A 16,109-nucleotide genomic window follows, 5' to 3' on the forward strand; every position below is an offset into this window, starting at 1 on the left:
AGTCATCAAAGGGCCGAGTTTGACGACTCCTGAGCTAGGACATAGAGAGTTATAAGGGACACCTTTGGAGGTCATCTAGCCCAACCCCCTGCTCAAGCAGGAGGTGTCTGGCTGAGGAATTCTGGGAGTTGAAGTCCACAAGTCGTCGAAGGGCCACATTTGAAGACCCCTGGTCTTGGGGAAGCTCCTCCCAAGGATCGGGGCTGCAGAGCATAAAATATATACATATCGAGTATAATGCTTTTTTAAAAAACAATTTTTGTATTTCGCAGTTCACGGCGTAAGAATTGGGGCGCGAAATAACCCGCCACGCCCACCAGCTCCTTCCGGGCAGCCATTTCCGCCCGTACATGGGCGGGGCCAGCTCAGCGCGGGCGCGCCCTTCTTCCTTCCCCCCCTCCCTTTCCGGGCCCATTCGCTCTCTCCCGCTAGCTCCGCCCCTCCCTGGAAAATATTTTGTTTGCCAGAGGGGGGAAAAGGAAGGGGGGAAAAAAAAGAGGAAGCCGCGCGCGTGCGCAGAAGTTGCCCAATCGGTAAGGACGCCGCGCGCATGCGGAAAGGGGGAGACTGTTCCTGGCGTCTGCGCAGTGTGTTGTGGGGAGGGGGAGAGAGAGAGAGAGAGAGAGAGAGAGAGAAAGCGCGCGCGCCTTCTGGCTCACCCCCGTGGGCGGCTATTGGTCCTGCGCCGGGACGAGCCCGCCTTTTCCTACCTGTCGCCGCCGGGACTTCCGCCGTGCTAGTTGTGTGGGGGAGGGGAGCCTTCGCCGCTGCTGCCCCGTTTTGTGCGCCTCAGCTCAGCCGGGGCCCCGAAGGCGCGGTGAGTGAGCGGGAGGGCGGGAGGAGGGCGGGGCCGCGGCGGCGGCCTCCCGCCTCCAGGCCGGCCCCGGCGCGGCCTACGGGTCCCGTTGACGTCGGCGACCCCTTCAGGCGGGCCTCGCCATGAAGCGGGCCTCCCTCCCGGGGGCAGCCGAGGAAAGCGGGCCTGGCTCCGAGGCCGGGGAGCCCCGGGGCCCTTTTGTGGGGCGGCGGTGGGGGGCTTGCCCGTTGCGCCGTCGGAGGCAATTGCTCCCCTCCCCCCTCCCTCCCTCCCCATCGCAGGCTGGGCCGGGGCCTGGTCAGAATCGCCCCCCGCAGGCAGGCAGGCAGGCAAGGAGGGAGGCGGGCGGGCTCTGGGCGGCCGCTCTCCGTGGTAGCTTCGGGGAAGCGACGGGGCTTCTGCCTGGAGGCTGGAGGGAGGGTCCCTCCGGCCTCGCCTTGAGCAGCAGCCCCGGAGGGGCCTGGATCCCTGGTTGTGGATGACAATTGGACGGTGTGTGAGTGTGTGTGTGTCCTGCTTGTAGATGCCGCTTGGACTCTGTGTTTGTGTCTCTGTGTGTGTGTGTCCTGCTTGTAGATGCCGCTTGGACTGTGTGTGTTTGTGTCTCTCTGTGTGTGTCCTACTTGTAGATGCCGCTTGAACTGTGTGTGTTTGTGTCTCTGTGTGTGTGTGTGTGTGTCCTGCTTGTAGATGCCGCTTGGACTGTGTGTGTGTGTCCTGCTTGTAGATGTCGCTTGCACTGTGTGTGTTTGTGTCTCTCTGTGTGTGTGTGTGTGTGTGTGTGTGTCCTGCTTGTAGATGCCACTTGGACTGTGTGTGTGTGTCCTGCTTGTAGATGTCGCTTGCACTGTGTGTGTTTGTGTCTCTCTCTGTGTGTGTGTCCTGCCTGTAGATGCCGCTTGGACTGTGTGTGTGTGTCCTGCTTGTAGATGTCGCTTGCACTGTGTGTGTTTATGTCTGTGTGTCCTGCTTGTAGATGCCACTTGGACTGTGTGTGTGTGTGTCCTGCTTTTAGATGCCACTTGGACTGTTGTGTGTTTGTGTCTCTGTGTGTGTGTCCTGCTTGTAGATGCCACTTGGACTGTGTGTGTGTGTCCTGCTTGTAGATACCACTTGGACTGTGTGTGTTTGTCTGTGTGTGTGTGTGTGTGTGTCCTGCTTGTAGATCCGCTTAGACTGTGTGTGTTTGTGTGTGTGTGTGTGTGTGTGTCCTGCTTGTAGATGCCACTTCGACTGTGTGTGTGTGTGTGTGACAGTGACAATTCAGCTCTTCCCCCTGCTTTCTCGCTTTGGGCTGCCCAGCCAGTAATGAGCCAAATCCCAGGCAACTTTTGCAGAAATAATTGCCTCCCAGGGGGCTTCCAGACAGGACTTAGAGCTCTTATATTTATTTTTACATCACCTTCCTCGCACCCTCACCATTTCATACAACAAACTGATAACGCTCGGGCTTCTCTGAGACTCGGATTCGAATGGTGCGTCATACCTATAGCTTTAGAATCCCCCTTGGCTTTATCAAAGCTGAGTGCTGCACATGATGTGGTCCCAGGGTCCTTTCTGGAAAGGAGACGCTGTTGTGGGACTTGTGTGCATTGTGTGTGTGTGTGTGTGTGTATGAAGAAAAAGAAGTTGCTGCCCGTCTCTGTAGATGGATTTCTTGAGGCGGGACGAAGCGTGAGGATGGCTTCTTGCTTTCTTTCCAGGCCTAAATATTCTGCCTGCATTATGCAGCAGGCGGTGGGGAGTTTCGCACGCTGTCGAAAAATAAGCCTTTGCAGCTTGGCCTTGTGCGGTCAGACTAAATTGCATTGCTCTGTTCAGTGTGTCTTGCGCTGATGCTTCAAAGGAAATTTGGAAGGGCAGAAACGGTGAAGCAGGAACACGGTTTTACTAGCTGCCTGGCCTTTGCCAAAATGCTAAGTGTTGGCAATACTGTCTGCGTTAGAAACAGGGCTATTGTAAGGAGTAATCGGCTATAAATCTTAAAGTTACATTATGTAAAGTAAATGGACTCCCCCGTTGAAAGGGAATGCAAATACATTATTACGTTGAGTGGTTATTTTTTCCTCATTTTTTTTTTAAAAGGAATCCAATCCTAGAAACCTGGCCATTTCGTTTACTTATTTAAAGAAGTCCATCCTGCTCACATCAGTGCTTCCGCTTTTGAGAAGAATTGGAAGAGGCACGCAGCCTGTACCCTCTTTCCCAGAATTGTCAGGGTCTCAACCTGTGGGTCGGGACTCCATTTGGGGTCGAACGACCATTTCACGGGGGTCGCCAAACAACGCAGTCCGCCATTTCCCCCCCCCCTTTTCCTTAGCTGTGCTACTCCCTTTTATTCTATTGGCTTTTGAAAGCCAATAGAATCGACTCTCTTGCATAGAGTCTAATTCTATTGGCTTTCCAAAGCCAATAGGAATTGTCCAGGCTGTCTCTGCCCTGCTGAGCCCGCCAAAAGTCCCCTTCTGCAAACGATGCTGCACCCGTTGAGTAGTCCTCGACTTACGACCGGTTGAGTAGTCCTCGACTTACGACCGGTTGGGGGTCGCGGCGTTAAAAAGGTTGAGAACCACTGTCCTAAACAATCATTCTTCTTTCAGCGCCGTTGGGGGTGGGGATTACCTCCCTTGGATCCAGAAAGAATAATTTTCATATTTCACCTATAAGCCAATAGACGGTCTACCCATTTTACTCTCCCCTCGAAGCAAAGCCTGCCTACTGTTTTATCAAAGGGATGTCTTTGGAGTCTCAGTTGGGTGTCAGAGGAGATGGTGGCAGCTGGTGGAGTACTTTGGGGTTATTTTTAAAATTTGCCCCGGGTACAGTTGGTGGGCAGCAATTCTGGTTTTGGGCTGCTTTTTGCTTTGCTCATGTTTGAGCTTCGGGTGAAAGCCTGCGTCCCTCTGGCTTCGTAGTTGCCTGCGTCTAGCTGCTTCCTGTAAAGTCCCCAACTGGTCCTTTCTGTAGGGAGGTGCATCTCTTCTCGGTGTCCCCCCCCCCCTTGCTTGCTGTGTTGCATCTTGGGAGCGCCCTTGCATCGTGCCCTACCTTGCTAGCAAAGCGGCCGGTTCTTGGAGGCGGTTTCAGCTTAGCTAAGTGTCTGAGTTAAGTAACAGCCAAAGGGATCCTGCCGATGGCTGCCTTCTCTCTGACTGAGGGTTTTGTGTGTGTGTGTGTGTGTGTGTGTGTGTTTTTAAATTGTTATAACTCTTGCCATGTGAAAGGGAACTAAATTTGGCTTAAGATTTTTTGTGTGTGTCCTTGTTCTCGATAACCTCCTTCACACCGAATCTTTTTTGCACTTCTGTTAGGAAGGCCACCTTCCCCTTGAAGTTAAGCCCTGGGGCTTCAAAGTGTTACCCTCCCGTTGAGGCTAGACATTAATTTAAATGGCGACTGAGCTGTCTGAAGCCGATCCCGCACACCGTAAGGCAGTTCCACTCTTAACAGGAGCTCCCCTGGACAAATTGAGTGAGGTAGGGGCTGACCCCTCTCCACGCTTGCCCTTGGGCTGGCCCTTGGCAAGGGCCCTTGCACTCTTTCTCCGCCTGCTTCTAGGATATGTCAGCTGGGCTCCATCCGTCCTTCCTCCTCTCCAGGTGTTGGACCCCCCCCTTCCTTTCCTGCTTCCCCAGTGCTTCCCCCCCTCTCCCCCCTCCCCACCCACCCCACCCTCACCTCTGTGTCATTCTGAGCTGGAGCAAAAAACACTTGCGACACTTGTTAAGTGGAAGCAGAAAGCTGGACCCCGAGCACAGTCGCCTCTCTTCTAGGATGGGCAAGTCACTCCCAGGAGAGGTGGCAGTGGGGGGGGGGGGTTCTCAGCTGGTCAGGGGCCTCCTTTGCCGGGCCTCTCGTGATGCTTTGCTCCCTTCCCAGACAGTTGAAGACGCAGCCATGCCGATCCGCCGGGCGGTGAACGCTTCTTCTCGGGAAACCCCTCCCAAAAGCAAGTCTGCTGAAAGCGAGGCCAAACCAGGTAAAAGAGGGATTTTTTTCTTCTCTGTCTCACCTTGACCCCTGCGGGGGACGGGGAAGCAGAGATAACCAAGCTGGGTCTCCTAAGGCCCTGCAGAGTCATTGGCTCCGGTGGTGAGTGCCTTTCAGGATGCCTGTAGCACTTAAAGAGGCCCAAAAGATACCTCCATTTTAATTAATTTTTATGCCACCCATGAAGGTGGCTCAGTTACCTTCATTACGTTGCCTGTTGTTTATTGAGCAGGCTCTGATTGGCCTGAGCCAAAACATCAGATCCACCAGCTTCGGCTCGGGTACCTTGCCAGTTCTGCCATTGATCGAGGAGGGGGAACAAATGGGCAATAAAAAGCTGTATGCTTTTATCATGGGAATTAGGGGGGGGGATTGACAGTTGAGGAAGAACAGAGCAGTCTGGAATCCAGTTCCTGCTGGCCCGCTGGCATCTTCAAGGCCGTTTGCTCGGAGAGTGGAATTTCACCAGCCAAAACACCTTGGGAGTTTCTGATAATATGGCGGAGGTGCTGGATTTGGACGGGAGGGCTTGGGGAAACGGGATTTTTATAGAGTCTGCTCAAGTCTCCTGCAGTCAGCATCTCTTCGTCAAAGTGTCTTTTCGCTTCAGTTGGAGTTTGACTTGCCTAAGGGATCAGACCGGGGTAGGTCTGCCACCAAAGATGGTTGCGCTGAGCCCCATTCTCCCAGCTTTAAGCTTCTTTCTATGGCAGGACTTGGCTGTTACATCTGATTACAGGCTAATTTGCCAGCGCTGTCTCCAGCTAAGAGGCACCCCCAGTCTGGGCTCTGAGGCTTAACAACGGAAGCTGTAGAGTTGCAGCTGTAGGACAAAGTAGGGGGAGCCGGAGGGGGGGGGGAGGAATGCAGCTCTCCAGCGAGAGGGGGGGGGGTCTCTCATCCCCCAGCCAATCTCGTTGATCGGAGTTGCCAAGCCCAGGCTTTGCAGGACCTCTGCAGAGGATTCCTCGGCCCCTTCGCTCTTTCCCTGCGGCTGCGCCTGGCCGGAGAGCCCAAGGGCCCGTCTTCAGCAGGGAGCTTCTCGTCCTTTGCCACTGCTTGCCCCCTTTCCCCCTTCAGAGCCGGATGTCAGTTCAGAAGAATCCGCCTCCACCGTCGAGGAGCAGGAGAATCGGGCACCCCTGGCTCCCGCCGGTGAGGCCGAGCAGCCGAAGGAGCCAGAGGAGGAGGAGGAGAAGGCAGAGGTGAAGCCTGCTGAGGAAGCCAAAAAGGAGTAAGAAGGGGGGGGAGAGCAGGAAGGACGATGGGAGGGAAGAGGGAGGTGGGCTGCTGAGAAGAAGGCGACGGTCCTTGCTAAAAAGGACCCAGTGTCCACCATGTGCTGGCTGCCCCTGTAATGCAACCCACCCCCGTTATCCAGCTGGCTGGCATGGGGGCTCAGAGGTTCAGAGCCCCCTTGACCGTGGCCTGCTGCCTCAGTCCACTGGGGGGGGGCTCATTTCTTCCTGTTGGGATAGGGGACTGACCCACACTTTGCCTATTGGCTGAGCAACAGCTGGGGCACCTGCCAGCCTAGCTTTGCTGGCCTAGTCGTGGCCCTTGGACAGGAGGGGGTGGGTGTACGGTGGGGACGGGTCTTCGAGAAAGGCAGCTGTCAGCTCGTTCCCTGCCTTGGCCTTCCTCCGGGCCACTCACCTCTTTCCTCATCCGCGCAGGGAGAAGGATCCGGCGAAGGAGAAGGAGAAGAAGGTGAAAAAGACCATTCCCGCCTGGGCGACTCTTTCGGCCAGCCAGCTAGCCCGAGCGCAGAAGCAGACGCAGATGGCCGCTTCCTCTCGGCCCAAGATGGACGCCATTTTGATCGAAGCCATCAAAGTGAGGGAGGGAGGATTGGCGGCGGGGGGGGGAGGCAGAAAGACCTCTTGACCGTTTGGCGGCCAAGACCGATGCCCACCCGTCCTTCTCGCCCTCCCAGGCGTGCTATCAGAAAGGCGGGGCCTCAGTGGTCGCCATCCGAAAGTTCATCATCAGCAGGTACCCCTCGCTGGACCTGGAGCGGAGGGGGTACCTCCTGAAGCAGGCCTTGAAGAGGGAACTTGAGCGGGGGGTCATACGGCAGGTAAGCACCGGTTGCCCGCCAGCCACCGGGGGCCCTTTGAGCTGGAGACTCGGCCTGCCCTGGAAGGCTGCTGGCCTTTATAGCTGGGGGCAATTCGGAAAGTCCCTCCGGCGTTTGGGGTAGGACTGTGGCTTGCCCCCCCCCCGCCCCAAAACCTCCTGCCATAGCATTGCAATGAAATCTCGTATTAATTTATGCTGATTAGTGTACATTTAAAGTGACAAAGTTATTCTACTATTCTGTTCTATTTTCTATTCCTATTCTATTCTATTCCTATTCTATTCTTATTCTATTCTCTATTCTATTGTGTTTTCTATTCTATTATTCTATTCTATTCTGTTCTCTATTCTATTCCTATTCTATTCTGTTCTCTATTCTATTATTCTATTCCTATTCTGTTCTGTTCTGTTCCTATTCTATTCTCTAGTCTAGTCTATTCCATTCCTATTCTATTCTGTTCTCTATTCCATTCCTATTCTATTCTATTCTTCCTATTCTCTATTCTATTGTATTCTCTATTTTATTCTATTGTGTTCTCTATTCTATTCCTATTCTGTTTTGTTCCTATTCTATTCTCTGTTCTGTTCTATTGTGTTCTCTGTTCTGTTATTCTATTCTGTTCTGTTTTCTATTCTATTCCTATTCTATTCTCTATTTTATTCTATTCTATTATTATCTATTCTATTCTATTATTCTCTTCTCTTTTCTCTTTTCTATTATTCTATTGTTCTGTTCTCTATTCCATTCCGTTCCATATTCTACCCAGCCAAGTCATATAAGCATCTATGCAAAGCCCAGTTTTCCCCCTCCCTTTTGCTTCATCAACTGGGGGGGGGGGGAATGTTCGACACCCTTTGCATTTGCAGGAGGTTTATGCTTCCATCCTGACCCTCCCCACACACTTTTTCTGGGACAGGTGAAAGGGAAAGGAGCGTCCGGAAGCTTTGTGGTGGCCCCCAACTCAGGGAAAGCAGCCTCAAAGTCCAGAGACAGGAAGGTAAGCCCGGCGTGCTTAGTTTGCCGTGCCCCGGAACCTCCAGACTCTGAGCCCTGCTTCCCTCAGGGTGGGGTCTTCCTCTAAAGGCCCTGAGGAAGACAGCAGCTCCACAGGGGCAGGATGGTACAGGAGGGGCACTGCGGCCATTCGCAGCCTCTGACCGGACCCGACGGAAGAGGCCTCGAGCCCCACCCTGGACTCAGCCTCCAGGGGCCCCAAGGTGGAGCCTCAGCCCTTGTGCCTCCCTTTCTCCTCCAGAGGAGCTTGTCGGCCTCCAGCGCAGAGCAGCACGTGAAGCTGGAGGACGTCCTGCCACTGGCCTTCACCCGCCTCTGTGAGCCCAAGGAGGCCTCCTACAGCCTGATCAAAAAATACGTGTCCCAATATTATCCCAAGCTGAAGGTGGACATCCGGTAAGGCGGCCGGAAGCGTGCATGAACGTGGGCAAGGAGGGGCGGGGGGCACCCCGGGGGCCCTTGCCCTGCCCTTTTGCGGACTAGCCAGCCAGGCGGCTTCTCTGTGGCTTCCCTTTTAGGCCCCAGCTGCTGAAGAACGCCCTGCAGCGGGCGGTGGAGAAGGGCCAGCTGGAGCAGATCACGGGCAAGGGGGCTTCCGGCACCTTCCAGGTGGGTAAGGGAGGCTCCCCTGGGAATTGGGGGTGGGCTGGGTGTCTCTCTCTCTCTCTCTCTCTCCCTCCCTCCGTCTACTCTTGCCCGAGATGCCCATTCCTCCTCCTTGTGTGCACCAGCTGAAGAAGTCGGGGGAGAAGCCGCTGCTGGGCGGAAGCCTGATGGAGGACGCGATCCTCTCCGCCATCGCAGCCATGAACGAGCCCAAGACCTGCTCCACCACCGCCCTCAAGAAATACGTCCTGGAGAAGCACCCTGGCACAAACTCCAGCCTCCAGGGTAGGACCAACGCAGCACCGCGGCGGGCGGGGAGGTGCTCAGCTGCCGCTCCCCCCCCCTTGGGAAATATCCGCCAGCCTCCAGCAGTGCGTCCCCCAGGATGGGGGTCTTTGGGTCTCTCCTCCTCTGGGCCAGGGAGATCCCAGGAGGGCAGAGTTCAGCGCACGGCTCCCCATTCCCTGGGGGGGGGGGGTTGCGATGCCCCGTTCTGGGTGCCCGCCACTTTGCCCAACCCCGCCTTGCATTTTGAGCCTTAAATTTGGAGACTCGGCCCCGGGGCCCCTTTTGGAGCTCTGCCTTTCCAGATGGGGGGCCAAGCTGGTCCAGGCCCTGAATACCGCTCTCTCTCTCTCTTTGCCCCCCTCCCCACCACCACAGTTCACCTCCTGAAGAGGACTCTGCAGAAGTGCGAGAAGTACGGCTGGATGGAGCAGATCTCCGGCAAGGGCTTCAGCGGCACCTTTCAGCTGTGTTTCCCCTACTATCCAAGGTGAGTCTTGGGCACCGGGGGGCACCAGGGGGGGCACCCTGACCGCTTACCCTCCCCGAGCCGCCAGATCCCTTGGGCCTGGCTGGGGGGCTGCTGGTGGCCTTTCCTGCGTGGCTGCCAGCCGGGATGGGCTCTTCCTTGGGGGTGACCTGTCTTCTCCCCCCCTCACCCCTCCCAGCCCCGGCATTCTGTTCCCTGAGAAGCAGAAGGAGGACGAGGAGGAGGAGGAGGAGGAAGACGAAGAAGAGACAGATGACGACGAGGAGGAAGAGGAGGAGGAGGAGGAAGAGGAGCCTCCTCCAAAGAAGAGGTACAGGGGGACTTGAATGGTGTCCCATAGACGCTGGGTCAGGGGTCCGTGGACGCGGGCGGCCTGGGCATTACGGGAAAGGGGGCGAGCCGGTCCAGGCTGAGGGGCTGCCCCGCCCTTTGGTGATGTTGTTCTCCCCTGGGCAGGATGCCGAAGCGGCCCCCACCCAAAGCCCGGAACAGAGCCCCTCCCCTGGTGAAGCGACGGGAGGTCAAGCCCACCGCCCGGAAGGCTCCCTTGGCGCACCGCGGGAAACCCAAGCCGCCCCCGCCCCCGCCCCCCAAGGCCAAGAAAGCGAAGGGCGTGCCTGCCCGGCCGGCGGTCAAGAGCCTCTCCAGCCCAGCCCCCCCACCCAAGAAGCCGGCTGCAGCGGCCGCGGCCAGCGCTAAGCGGGACCGGAAGAAGCCCCCCGGGAAGAGGAGCAAGACCAAGACCACCATGCGGAAGTCGCTGAGAGCCAAGAAGTAGCCGGTCGGCGAGCGGGCAGGCAGGGGCTCTGCTTAGGGCCCCCCCTTCTTTTATAAGTACAGCCCCCTCCCCTCCTTTGTAACTTAGTTCTGAGGCTTCCCCCTCTCTGTCTCCCCCTCCCTCCCCCCCTCCAGCAGTGGAGAACCGCAGCACCTCTTCCCCCCTCCCCCCCAAGCCAGCCTCTGGGTCTTAAGCATCGCAGGTGGATCCAGACTCTTCCTGCTGTGCCTTGGCCCCCTTCCCACCCACCGACCCCCTGCCCCTCCTCGTACACACCCCCTCCTCAAAGTCTGGCTTCCTTTCTCCTCCAATCCATCACCCACCCTATAACGCAGGACTGGTTTTTTTTTTTTTTTCTAAATAAGGGGCAAAAAAAAAAAACAAAATATATAATCTGTACAGGGTGCCTCTGAGCTTTGGAGTCGGGGCTTTTGAAACCGGTTGGAAAGATTTTTATATTTTTAGAAGTGGAAACAGACCCCCCCTCCCACACCCCCACGCGCGCTCTCTGCCAGGCCCTCCGTTTCTCAGCCCCTTCCCCAGTTCTCCAAGACCCCCACCCCCAAGCCAGCCAGCCAGCAGCCCTTCTCCGGAGGGGGGGGGCACCAAAGGCTGCCTTTTTTCTCCCCCGTCAGTGTTCTGTTGTTCAGCTTAGTCGCCCCCCCCCGCCCCACCCGGAGTTCCTTCGGAGGGGGCCTTTGAGCTGTTTTCCTTAAAAGGGGGGGGGACGCTTCACTCCTCCTTTTGCCCAACCCCCCTCCCCGCCCCCTTTTTCGCCCCCCCCCTCCCGGAGAACGACCCGATCGCTAATGTAGAACCGCAGAGCGAAGGTTTTGCAAAAACCTCTTTGCAGAAATAAAAGCTTGAGACTCCGAAGACCCCCCCGCCTGCTTGCGCGTCGTTTTTTGGGGCTGGGGGGGGGGTCAGGAGAAGCAGAGGGGGCGGGGTCTGGTCTGGCTGTCTCCCGCCTGATTGGCCGGGGGGGCGGAGCCGGGGGAAGGGTCCGTCCGGCCACGGGCGATCGCGGAGCGGCGGGTCCCCTCTCGCGGCGGCGGCATGAAGAGGCAGCCGGCCGGGCGGGCTCCGGAGCCGAGGGCCGGGCGGGCCCTGACCAAGGCGGCCGAGGTGAGGCGGGGGCGAAGCCGGGGCTGGGCGAGGGTCGCCGGGCTGGCCTTGACGCGCCTTCCTCTGCTGCCGCAGTACGTGGGCTCCTTCGCCGTGGAAGACGCCGATCTGCCCCGGGCGGGCCAAGCCGTGCATCAGCGGCTGCAGCTCCTGAAGGTGCGCGGGGAGGCTCCGGCGGAGGAGGGCGGGCGGGCAGGCGGCTTGGAAGGGAGCCGGCCAGCGACGCCCCCTCCCCAGCTCCGTCCCTCTCGCCCTTCTCCCCCCCCACGCAGGACTGTCCGCGCCGCCGCTCCGTCCTCCTGCGCTTCTGCCTGCAGGGCTTGAAGATGCTCGGCCGCGACGGCGAGGTAGGCACGGGGTCCTTTGCGCCCCGGACCGGGCAAAGGGGCGGCTCGGCCGGCCGTCGGGGGAAACTTGAGCCGCCCGCGCTGCTCTCTTCGCCCGCAGGCGCCGCTCATGGCCCACGCGCTCAAGCGCCTCGCCTACAGCACCTGCAGGCCCGCCGACCGGCAGTTCGCCTTCCTGGCGCGCAACCCGCGCGGCCCCCGCGGCAGCCTCTTCTGCCACCTCTTCGTGGGCAGCCAGCCCGGCGAGGTGCGTGGGCGTCGGCGAGCCCGTCCGCGGCCCTGGGGCAAAGCAGGATTCGCCCAGGCTCTTCCCCATCCCCTGGCGGGGTGCCCTCCTGGGGGGCGCCCGGAAAGAAGGCCTTCTCTGCAGGGGCCGGCCCAGGCTATGGGTCAGGCACTCAGCCTCCTCCTTCTCCGTTCCCCGGCCAGGTCCAGGTGCTGCACTACCTCCTGTGCCGCTTCTTCCAGCTGGGCTACCTTCTCCTGCACCCGGAGGAACAGGACTGGTCCTCCTCCTCCGGTGCCTCTGTCCAGCTCCTGGGCGCCTCCCTGGACAGCCAGGTGGTCTGGGAGTCCCTCAACCCGGAGGAGGTCTCCCAGAACGTCAATGCCCTGGTCTCCTTCCGGAGGCTGCCCTGCCCCACGGAATTTGGGCCCTCGGTCAGCGTGGTGAGTGGCCTCTTCTTCTCCTGTCTCCCCCTGGAGGACCTGCAGAGCTCACCCCTTCCGTAGCGGCGGTTGCTCTCTTGGGCGGGGTGTGGGGGTGTGGGTGTTCCCTGAGACGTGTCCAGTTTTCAGGCGCCTCCTAAGCGCAGTGTTTCTCAACCTTGACCATTTTAAGGCATGTGGACTTCAATTCCCAGAATTCCACAGCCAGCATTGCTGTGGGAGTTGAATTCTGGGAGTTGAAGTCCACATGCCTTAAAATGGTCAAGGTTGAGAAACACTGTGGACCTAAGGTCTTACCTGTAGGTCAGTGATGGCGAATCTTTTAGAGACCGAGTGCCCAAAAACTGCTCCCCCACTCCCGTCCCCGCCCCACCCTGCCCACTGGGCCCCCCACTCCTGTCCCCGCCCCACCCTGCCCACTGGGCCACCCACCACCTCCACGGCCCGCCACCGATCACCCAGGTAGCCCAGCAGCGCCATGGCGGCCAGGCCCTCCGCTCTTGCCCCGCAGCATCATCTGTGTGCAATGGGGCACAAGGGTGGATTCTTGTCCCTGCTGCCCAGCTACTCCGCTGCTTCGTGTGGGCCACGCCAGGGGCTACTCTCCTCAGGGGAGGGGCGGCTGGTGAGGGGGGTGTGGGAGGAAGTGGGGCTGGGGAGACGGTGTGTGTGCCCACAGAGAGGGCTCCGAGTGCCACCTCTGGCACCCGTGCCATAGGTTCGCCACCACTGCTGTAGGTCAAGCAAGCCCTGATTCAAGAGTTGAGGCTTGGTTCACAGCCTGAACCATTATTTTGTGTCCCAGAGGTCGTTTGCATCGACCAAATGCAAAGCGGTCTCCAGATTTGGACCAGGCCCCTGGAGTCTCTGCCTCCCCTGCTCAGGATTTGCTCTGCTTGTGCCCCTAGAGAGAGAGGCTAGACCTGGAGGAAACCAGCAGCACCGTGGGCAGTGCCCGTCCTGGAAACCCCTATTGTTCCCCAATTCTGGTGCGCAAGAAGGCGATTCGCAGCAAGATTCTCCGTTCTGGGGCCTACCGAGGTTGTACGTTTGAGGCGGGCTCTCAGCAGGGTGCTTGGGAAGGATGTGAGTATTTGGGGAGCCTGGGAAATAGAAAGAGGAGAGAGAAGAAAGCCAGGAAGGAAAAAGGCACAAAGCTTTACTGATAACCCTTGGGAGCTCTACATTACGGATAAAAGCCTTGACAGTCACGAAGGGGAAAGGACGGGTTCGTTTTTCTTCCTCACAACGAGGAAAAATCTTCCACGCATTATCACAGGTTGAAATAACATGGCAACTGGGCATGGGTGCTGGATGGGAGCCAGTATCCACCAGCACAACACCCTGTGCTGCCCGTTGCCACATTTCCACATTAGGCGACGGCCTTGGTGAAGGCTTTCAGTCTGGTTCTTTGTGTCCTCGCTTCCAGTTTCTTCCAGCTGCGATGGCAAAGGGAGCCTGCTTCATCTGCCAGAAAACGAGAACGATCTGAAGGAGAGTGTGTGGTCCTTTGCGGGCATCAACAGGTGAGGGGGCCTCCCCCTGGATGGCCCTGAGGCCCTAATAGGCGGTTCTGACCACCCCATCAGCAGACTTAGGACTTGCTGGTGCACATGGCGATGGATAGTTACTGGGGTTTTGGGGGGGGGCTTTGGGCCTTGAGTGCCCTTTGGGTGAGGCTGCAAAGATCCCCTGCTGTTTTGCCTCTGCTTCCTGCATTTTGCTCTGCCTTCCAGAGATGCTGGCCTGGCCCTGCTGAGGAATGACATGCTGGGGGCTTTTCTTCTGTGGGCTGAGTCAGGATCCACCCATCAGTGGTGCCTGGCAGTGAGGACCCGCTGTGGCGTGGTTCCATATCAAATTTACCGCAGCCAGCTGGGGAAGTACTCAGTTGAGGTGAGAGAATTGGGAAAGGTGGCGATGTTGTCGGATAAACTTTCAATGTGGAGAAAAGCAAAGTTTTACATTTAGGTAGGAAAAGTCAAAGGTACAAGTACAGATTGGGCAAGACCTGGCTTCAAAACAGTAACTGTGAGAGGGACCTTGGAGTCCTAGTGGACAATCACTTGACTATGAGCCAGCAATGTGCAGCAGCAGCCAAAAAAGCTAATACAATCCTGGGTTGTATAAACAGAGGCATAGAATCAAGACCATGCAAGGTATTAGTGCCGCTTTATAAAACTCTAGTAAAACCACACCTGGAATACTGCAGCCAATTTTGGTCACCATATCACAAAAAAGATGTTGAGAGTTTGGAAAAAATTCAGAGAAGAGCAACTAAGATGATGAAAGTCTGGAGATTAAAACATACGAAGAACAGCTGCAGGATTTGGGTTTGGCTAGTCTAAAGAAAAGAAGAAGTAGGGGAGACATGATAGCAGTATTCCAGTATTTGAGGGGCTGCCACAAAGAAGAGGGGGCCACGTTATTCACCAAAGCACCAGAGGGCAGGACAAGAAACAATGGTTGGAACTGACCAAAGAGAGAAGCAACCTGGAATTAAGGAGAAACTTCCTGACAGTGAGGACAATTAACTAGTGGAATAGCTTGCCCCCAGAAATCGTGGGAGCTCCATCACAGGCGATTTTTAAAAAGGCTAGACAGTCACTTGTCTGAGATGGTATAGGTTCTCCTACTTGAGCAGGGGGCTGGACTAGAAGACCTCCAAGGTCCCTTCCAGCTCTATTCTATTCTATTCTATTTATTCTTTATTCTATTCTGCTCGCTGTAAGAATCTTCCAGTGCCCTCTTCCTCTTTTCTCCCCTCCTTTGACCAAGAGCACACATACCCAAAGCCTCACTGAACTAGCTTCCTTTCTTCAATCCTTAAGCCCACGTTTCCCTTGCTGTTTTTATTTAATCGTTTAAATTAGCCGTTGTTTTGCTTGCAGTACCTTGCGCCGATTTACTTAGCAAAAATCAACTTTTGTCATGGGTGCTTGGAATCCAAGTATGCGGTCTTTCATATTTTTCTTTTCTCTTTCTCTCTCCTCCCCCCTCCCCCTCCCCCATAGCATTTGAATGTAGAATTCCCCAGTATGGAAGCCTTGCTAGACAATTACTCCGATGTTCGTGCAGGCCTGTTCTGCTCCTTGGGTGCAGGACGAATCAACCATGGTTATGAGGAGCAAGACGGTCCAGCCGAGGATCTCTGGGGAGAAGAGCGAACTCGTCGGAAGTCCTCATGGCTGTTTGGGGCCAGTCGATCTCTGGCTGTGCAGCACGAGGTGGAAGGATGCATAGCCGGGTCCTTCTCTTAGTATTTCTGCCATCAGAAGAGGACAGAGTCCCTGGTGACCCTTTCTGCCCCACTCTGTGGCTTGGCTTTGTTGTCATTCTTTTTGGATTGTGCGCAAAAGATGCCCTTCCTCTCGTCGTCTCGTAATTCAGGGTTTCTTCCTGCGAAGTCGGCCCTGCTGGAATCGGAGGGCTGATGCACGGGTTGACTGGGCCCCCACCCCATCTAGGAAGTTCCAAGGGGTGTCTTGGGCTGGCAGCACATTTCCCAATCATTTTGGGGGTCAGCGTGGTTGGGGAGGGGGCCATGCTGAGCCTCCCTGCGTGTTTGCACTCCTGGCCAATTCTCTCCAGCCTGTGCGTGGGGGGGGGACGAATGCCTTTGATCAGGAGCCTGAATTTCTGGCCATCCCTGCAGTGTGGCTGTTGTGGTGTGTCTCCCTGCTGGAGCATAGTGCTCTTTATTTATGGGAAGCTGAATGTGCCTGTATGTGAGTAACTTATTGGAAGAGTGTATGTTGCTTTCTCTGGGCTGCTGTGTACAGTGCTGAAGATGCATTGCTTATATTGAACAGACGCAAAGCCGTTTGTATAGAGATGGCCTGCAAATATACAGATAAATATATATATATATTTATATTTCAAATGCAAAGTCTGCGCGTCGTTTTCTT

General features: G+C 56.6%; 2 protein-coding genes across 6 annotated transcripts; both read left to right on the forward strand.

The window, feature by feature from the left end:
• The first annotated feature begins 679 nt into the window (after positions 1-679).
• HP1BP3 (heterochromatin protein 1 binding protein 3) lies at positions 680-10,446 on the forward strand. Of its 3 annotated transcripts, none has more exons than XM_039367773.1 (13): positions 680-817; positions 4,129-4,293; positions 4,697-4,796; positions 5,888-6,041; positions 6,484-6,643; positions 6,744-6,887; positions 7,804-7,884; positions 8,143-8,297; positions 8,420-8,510; positions 8,633-8,792; positions 9,171-9,282; positions 9,461-9,592; positions 9,739-10,446. In XM_039367773.1, the coding sequence occupies exons 2-13, from the start codon at positions 4,207-4,209 to the stop codon at positions 10,058-10,060; spliced, it is 1,698 nt and encodes a 565-aa protein (XP_039223707.1). In that variant the 5' UTR covers positions 680-817; positions 4,129-4,206; the 3' UTR covers positions 10,061-10,446. The 3 variants fall into 3 exon arrangements, with proteins under 3 accessions (XP_039223707.1, XP_039223706.1, XP_039223708.1); XM_039367774.1 differs by lacking the exon at positions 680-817 and adding an exon at positions 1,963-2,292; XM_039367772.1 differs by lacking the exon at positions 4,129-4,293 and having other exon boundaries at positions 684-817.
• Positions 10,447-11,057: 611 nt separating this feature from the next.
• SH2D5 (SH2 domain containing 5) lies at positions 11,058-16,084 on the forward strand. Of its 3 annotated transcripts, none has more exons than XM_039367669.1 (9): positions 11,058-11,185; positions 11,261-11,341; positions 11,458-11,532; positions 11,633-11,779; positions 11,962-12,201; positions 13,110-13,287; positions 13,631-13,727; positions 13,938-14,097; positions 15,216-16,084. In XM_039367669.1, exons 1-9 carry the CDS (start codon positions 11,117-11,119, stop codon positions 15,459-15,461), a joined length of 1,293 nt encoding a protein of 430 aa, XP_039223603.1. In that variant the 5' UTR covers positions 11,058-11,116; the 3' UTR covers positions 15,462-16,084. The 3 variants fall into 3 exon arrangements, with proteins under 3 accessions (XP_039223603.1, XP_039223604.1, XP_039223605.1); XM_039367670.1 differs by having other exon boundaries at positions 13,110-13,245; XM_039367671.1 differs by lacking the exon at positions 11,261-11,341 and having other exon boundaries at positions 11,096-11,185.
• The last annotated feature ends 25 nt before the right edge of the window (positions 16,085-16,109 follow it).

The sequence above is a fragment of the Crotalus tigris genome, unplaced genomic scaffold (genome assembly GCF_016545835.1).
Source record: "Crotalus tigris isolate CLP2741 ecotype Arizona unplaced genomic scaffold, ASM1654583v1 scf7180000020588.15403103151:6194809, whole genome shotgun sequence".
NCBI classification, from domain to species: Eukaryota; Metazoa; Chordata; class Lepidosauria; order Squamata; family Viperidae; genus Crotalus; species Crotalus tigris.

Excerpts from the sequence above, each read along its gene's own strand:
- HP1BP3 (XM_039367773.1), top strand. The coding sequence starts at position 4,207 with ATGGCGACTGAGCTGTCTGAAGCCGATCCCGCACACCGTAAGGCAGTT. Across the intron at positions 4,797-5,887 it reads TGAAAGCGAGGCCAAACCAG|AGCCGGATGTCAGTTCAGAA; the intron begins GTAAAAGAGGGA and ends TTCCCCCTTCAG. Across the intron at positions 8,298-8,419 it reads AAGCTGAAGGTGGACATCCG|GCCCCAGCTGCTGAAGAACG; the intron begins GTAAGGCGGCCG and ends CTTCCCTTTTAG.
- SH2D5 (XM_039367669.1), top strand. The coding sequence starts at position 11,117 with ATGAAGAGGCAGCCGGCCGGGCGGGCTCCGGAGCCGAGGGCCGGGCGG. Across the intron at positions 11,780-11,961 it reads TGGGCAGCCAGCCCGGCGAG|GTCCAGGTGCTGCACTACCT; the intron begins GTGCGTGGGCGT and ends TTCCCCGGCCAG. Across the intron at positions 13,728-13,937 it reads TCCTTTGCGGGCATCAACAG|AGATGCTGGCCTGGCCCTGC; the intron begins GTGAGGGGGCCT and ends TCTGCCTTCCAG.